The 4,870-nt window shown below is 48.6% G+C and overlaps 1 protein-coding gene across 1 annotated transcript; it reads right to left on the minus strand.

Moving 5' to 3' along the window:
* Positions 1-2,407: 2,407 nt before the first annotated feature.
* On the minus strand, positions 2,408-2,986 carry LOC117114899 (protein FAM50A-like). The gene has a single exon (XM_033258513.1). The coding sequence runs from the start codon at positions 2,984-2,986 to the stop codon at positions 2,408-2,410; it is 579 nt and encodes a 192-aa protein (XP_033114404.1).
* Between the last annotated feature and the right edge of the window lie 1,884 nt (positions 2,987-4,870).

Below are 4,870 nucleotides of genomic sequence, written 5' to 3' on the forward strand. Positions count from 1 at the left end.
AGGTACAGATGGCGCAATGCCGTGGAAAAGATCACCCAGAACGATATCCCACGACGCAGTAGTTATTCGTTCTGCGAGCTGATCGAACGAGTTGTGGAATTGCAGCGTCGGCATCGAAACGTCAAGAATTTCGACGAAATCCTTGACGTTTTGAGAATTGTCCGATCCGAAGCCGATTCTGTGGGTTCGGTGATAGCAGCTAGAGATCCGACGGTGATTCGGATGAAAAAGTACGAACGTTTGCTGAACGGTGGTCTCGACACGTATTCGGATGTGGTCGAATACAAACTGTCGAAATGCGTATTGTCCACCTCGGAGCATTTGGAGGGTCTTGTGAAGTTGGACTGGTTGTCGGAGTCTTGGTCGACGACGCCTGCGATAGCCGACGTGCTAGTTAGATCGAGGGAGTTTCTGGAACGTTACGCAGATTCGCTGCTTTCTACGACCGACGACAAGTCGCTCGATTGGAGAAATCGAAAAGATAGGGTCACGTTGACTGCACCTACCGGAAAGGAACCGCATTCGACTGTGTACGAAGACGTTATACCCGTGTGTGAGGTGAAATGCAATGCCGTGGTGCAAAGATGCACCAAATGTCTGGTGTTGCACAACCTGTTGAACGATTGGACCATGGACTGTTGGATTGCGCTGCTGGCCTGGAAATGGCCGGCGGTGAAACAAGTATTCAGAACGGGAGATGTGGTGGACGAAAAAACCACCACCACCACCACCACTACCACGATCAAACTGTCGGCATCATCATCGGGTAGAGAATGCAAACTGTATTTTAGAGAACTTTTTCGATTTCTTGTTCCCTTTTTAAGGGTGTCTGATGAATGTAGAAATGGGTTGATGAAAGTTTTTTTGAATAATAAATAAAAAAATTAAAAAAAAACGAACAAACAAAACACACATAGTTTTTTTGTTTTTTTTTGTTTAACAAACGTTTATTACACCGATAAGCTGTGCAAGCGCCATAACACGTTCAGCAGACATTCGATAGCATCTTTCTTGTCGTAGCCGAAAAATGTCCTCATGTTGGTATTCCAATATTCAAGTCTGGCCCGTAAATAGTACCGGACGTAATCTTTAACGTCGTCCGCAGTTTGCGCGTGCCATATCATGCTTCGCAAAGTGTCCATATCCTGCACGAAGCCGACCATCTCCCAGTTACCGAGTCGGATTGGGTCGATTGCGGCTTTCCGGCGAATCAATTCCTTGTACGCCGAACTTGCGTATCTTCTGATCAGGGACACCTGTCGTTCCATAGATTTGAAACGTCGAAGTTGGATCAACTCGTCGAATGTTGATGCTTCGACGCATTGAACGCCGAAGAAAATGTTCTTGAGGGCATCTTCCACGTCTTCGTCTCCGTTTCCGAATTGCAACACGAGTTCCGGGTACGTGTCGCGAAGACGGAGGAATTTGCGTATCACGTCGGCCGCAGAACGCCTACCCGCGATATCTGAGAGGCCGGTGCGTATCTCGAGCATTTCCTCTTCGAAATCCAATTCCCGTCCGTCGTACGGAACGATGGCGGCAAAATCGACCAGACCGGCTTCCAGTGCGGCCGGTATGTAGTCGTATACGGCACTCGTTACGTCCTCGAAAGATACGAGACGACGTTGCTTCACGTACTCAGACATCGTTGGGTTATTAGCGCCGTTCTTCCGACGACCCGACCGTAGCTGCATATCGTACGCCATGTCGAGATTCGAACTTAGAGGTCTGTCTTGCGACACAAAAAGTGTTGCGACTGGGACAAGACGAACTTTCCTCGAATTTCATAGTCTTCCGTCTGTTCTCTATTCTCGTTACGCATCCAACGCAGACGCTCCGATGGGTCTAATTGGACGAAAGAAACCCGTCCCGACGGTTTACGCGGTGGAAGAGCGGACGCGGGACGACGACGTGCTCGTGAACATGCGATGGACCGAGCGTTCGGTGGTGCTGGACGAGAGGCTCAGCATTCGTTGCAACTCTGTCTCTGTCGGATGCCTTTGCGCTCGGGTGTCAAGCGGTGGTCAGGAACGTGGGTAGTAAGCTGAACGTTTGGCGCATATTGGACTTTTCCACGATCGCGTACGAGTCGGAAGCCGAAGAACTGAAAAGTGTCATATTCGTGCAAAGGCGATGCAATCAGGTCAGATACTCGTACGACGTCATCAACCCGGCCGGTACCGGTTCGGAATCGATCGTCATTTGTCGATATTGTTACATAGTCCTAACGTACGTCGATCTCAAGAACAGGCCTCCGACCAAAGGGGTGTACATAGACGAGAACACGTTGGTGCCTTCCTGCTTCATTCGCGACGGTTGGTCACGTTATCCTTGGATGGTGCCGGAGTGCGTCTGACCGTCAAGCAACCCGATCTGGCAACGATGCGCTCGTGCGGTTGCGGTGTCATCACGTCCCGTCGGTCGTGCGTATTTTGCAGCCAACGGCCACCGGCACTTGGGTCATCCGATGACATATGTCTTCGTCGATGAGCGTTTTTGCCAACTTGACGGACTCTTCGTCGTCTTCGTCGTCGTCGCCGTCTTCGTCGTCCGAATCTTCGTCGAATAACTGTTGAATGGACTCTACGCAAGCCTTGCGTCGATCTCTTCTACGCGCGACGTTTGCCACGCGTCGGTAGACTTTCTTCGGTTCCATTCGTTTACTGTCTTTCACCAGACGGTATTCTTCCTCTTTCAAACGATCGTATTGCATCGCGTCAACCTCGCGCATTTCGTTCTTCAGTTCGTCTTTCGTCATCCGGAACCTGGCTTTTCCGGTGCTCGCCTGCAGTCGTTCGTAAGCTTTGCACATCTTGATTTTGGAGGCCAGTTGGCCAGCACACATTCCGGATTCCACCGACTGCTGTATGCGTCGACGTTCGCCCGAAACTTTCTCCTCGCATCTGTTCTCCATGGCTGCAAGATTTCTCAACGCTTCCACCCGCTTGAATTCGTACCGACGATGACGACGGCTTGCTGGGAACATTTTTTTTTTCCTTTCTTTCGAGTAGTTCTCGTATATACATGAGTACGCAAAACAAAACAAAACCAAAACAAACTGACTGACAAAAAAAATGAAGAGGATCGCCGCTTTGATCGCGGCGATGGTCGTTTTCGCGGCCGTCTTGTACGGAGTCATCGATCGGTACGAATGGGACGGCGAAACGTTCGGAAGCCCGAAAAAAAGCTACAAAGTGTTGCTGACGGCCAACATCGTGCTATTCGTCATAACTTTCTACTCGGGACTCAAGTTTCCTCTCATAAGATATCTGTCTTACTTCTACGGCGGTAGCGGCCGGTTGCTGTTCGTCACCGAATCCGTCGTCCGCATAACCGTGCTGCTGGGATTGGATTACAGAGTGCAGAACCTGGTTGTGTCGCAGCTGTCATCGCTTCTGGCCATCCTCTTCGCCGATCTCATGGCCATCGTCATCGAATCCGCTATGACGCAGTATCCGTACGACGTTCGGTGAGTCGAACGGCACCGGCCCATGATAAATCCACGCTACGCACGACTCGACCGCCTGCTCGTACTTGAACGACAGCACTCGCTCACCCCTCTTCATTAGAAACCTGTTGTCGTCGTACAGAAAGCAGAGACCGTCTCCGCCGGGCAAGCCGTCAACGTCGCATCGATTCATCTTGGGGCAGCCACCCGAAACGGGCATGGCTGCAAAAATGTGCCAGGTCAATAAACACTTGTACAAACACGTTATCTCGTCCATCGTATTACTTTTCAAAGTTACGCGTCCCAAACCGTCCACGTACTCGCAGACGCTTTCGGCCGGCACGTTGCATGCTTCCATCTACGTCCTGAACGCCACCTCGTATCTGGTGTTCTTCGGGTCGATCACCGAGCACGGATCCACCACCATCCTGAAAAATGAGTTCTTCGCCGACTTGCGCTGTTCGCGTTTGTCCGGGTTGGCAAGCATGGATGTGTATAAGAGACAGAAATAGTACCATGTTGCCAAACGAAAGCCACAAACCATCTATGGATAGTTCCGGAAAACATTCAAGTAATGTGTCAACAGATGGCCAACTTACAACAGACAGAAAAGATGAGATGCACTCAACACCTGTAGTTGTGCGCAATACCACAGTAGTAATTCAAGCAGAAGAATTGGTCCCTTCTGGACCACTGGATGGCAATACTATCAACACCAACAAGTCTGCTTTAGACTGCACCTCAAAAGATGAAGTTATTAGATATAAGGATGTAAAATTTGAAGAAAATTATGCTACCAAGTTCTCAAAAGTAAGTCAAGTATTTGGTGATACAGGACGTAAGTCTGAATCAGTTGGGTATACCCTCGGTGTAAATCAGAGCAGCACCCCTGAAAGGAAATCATGTGTTCATGACCCTGAAAGCTGTCTCTTATACACATCTAGATGTGTATAAGAGACAGACTACAACCACAGTTAAGTGTTGGAATTGTGACAATGATCATCCAGGAGTGGGCCTGTTTTGTCCGTACTGTGGAGAACCAAATAGTGGTCAAGTAAAAGAAGAAGCAACCCCTTCAACAGGTACAGTATTGTGTTTGATCATTTATTTATGACCAGAGGTAGCATCTTACTTGGATTTTCCAGTTGTAAGTAAAAAGAGCTCTTTACTGTAGCAGCTGTCTCTTATACACATCTAAGTTTGTGACTGTGTGCCGGCGATCGGAGGCACTGACCTTTAACCCAGAGACATTCTAGAGAAAAACATTTTTTTTTCAACACATCACAATTTAAAATGCAAAATAAGATTTAATATTTTTGCTTGCTCCAAAGCACTAAATGTACTACTGTTTAACATTTGGTGCTGGAGGCTCATCAAGATAAGTTTCATGGTCGGAGGCACAAAAATATCTTCTCTCATTTG

The sequence above is a fragment of the Anneissia japonica genome, unplaced genomic scaffold, assembly GCF_011630105.1.
Source record: "Anneissia japonica isolate Jap-2015-1 unplaced genomic scaffold, ASM1163010v1 scaffold18624_len53490_cov87, whole genome shotgun sequence".
Lineage (NCBI taxonomy): Eukaryota > Metazoa > Echinodermata > Crinoidea > Comatulida > Comatulidae > Anneissia > Anneissia japonica.

Coding starts and splice junctions, on each gene's coding strand:
- LOC117114899 (XM_033258513.1), bottom strand. CDS start 2,986: ATGTTCCCAGCAAGCCGTCGTCATCGTCGGTACGAATTCAAGCGGGTG.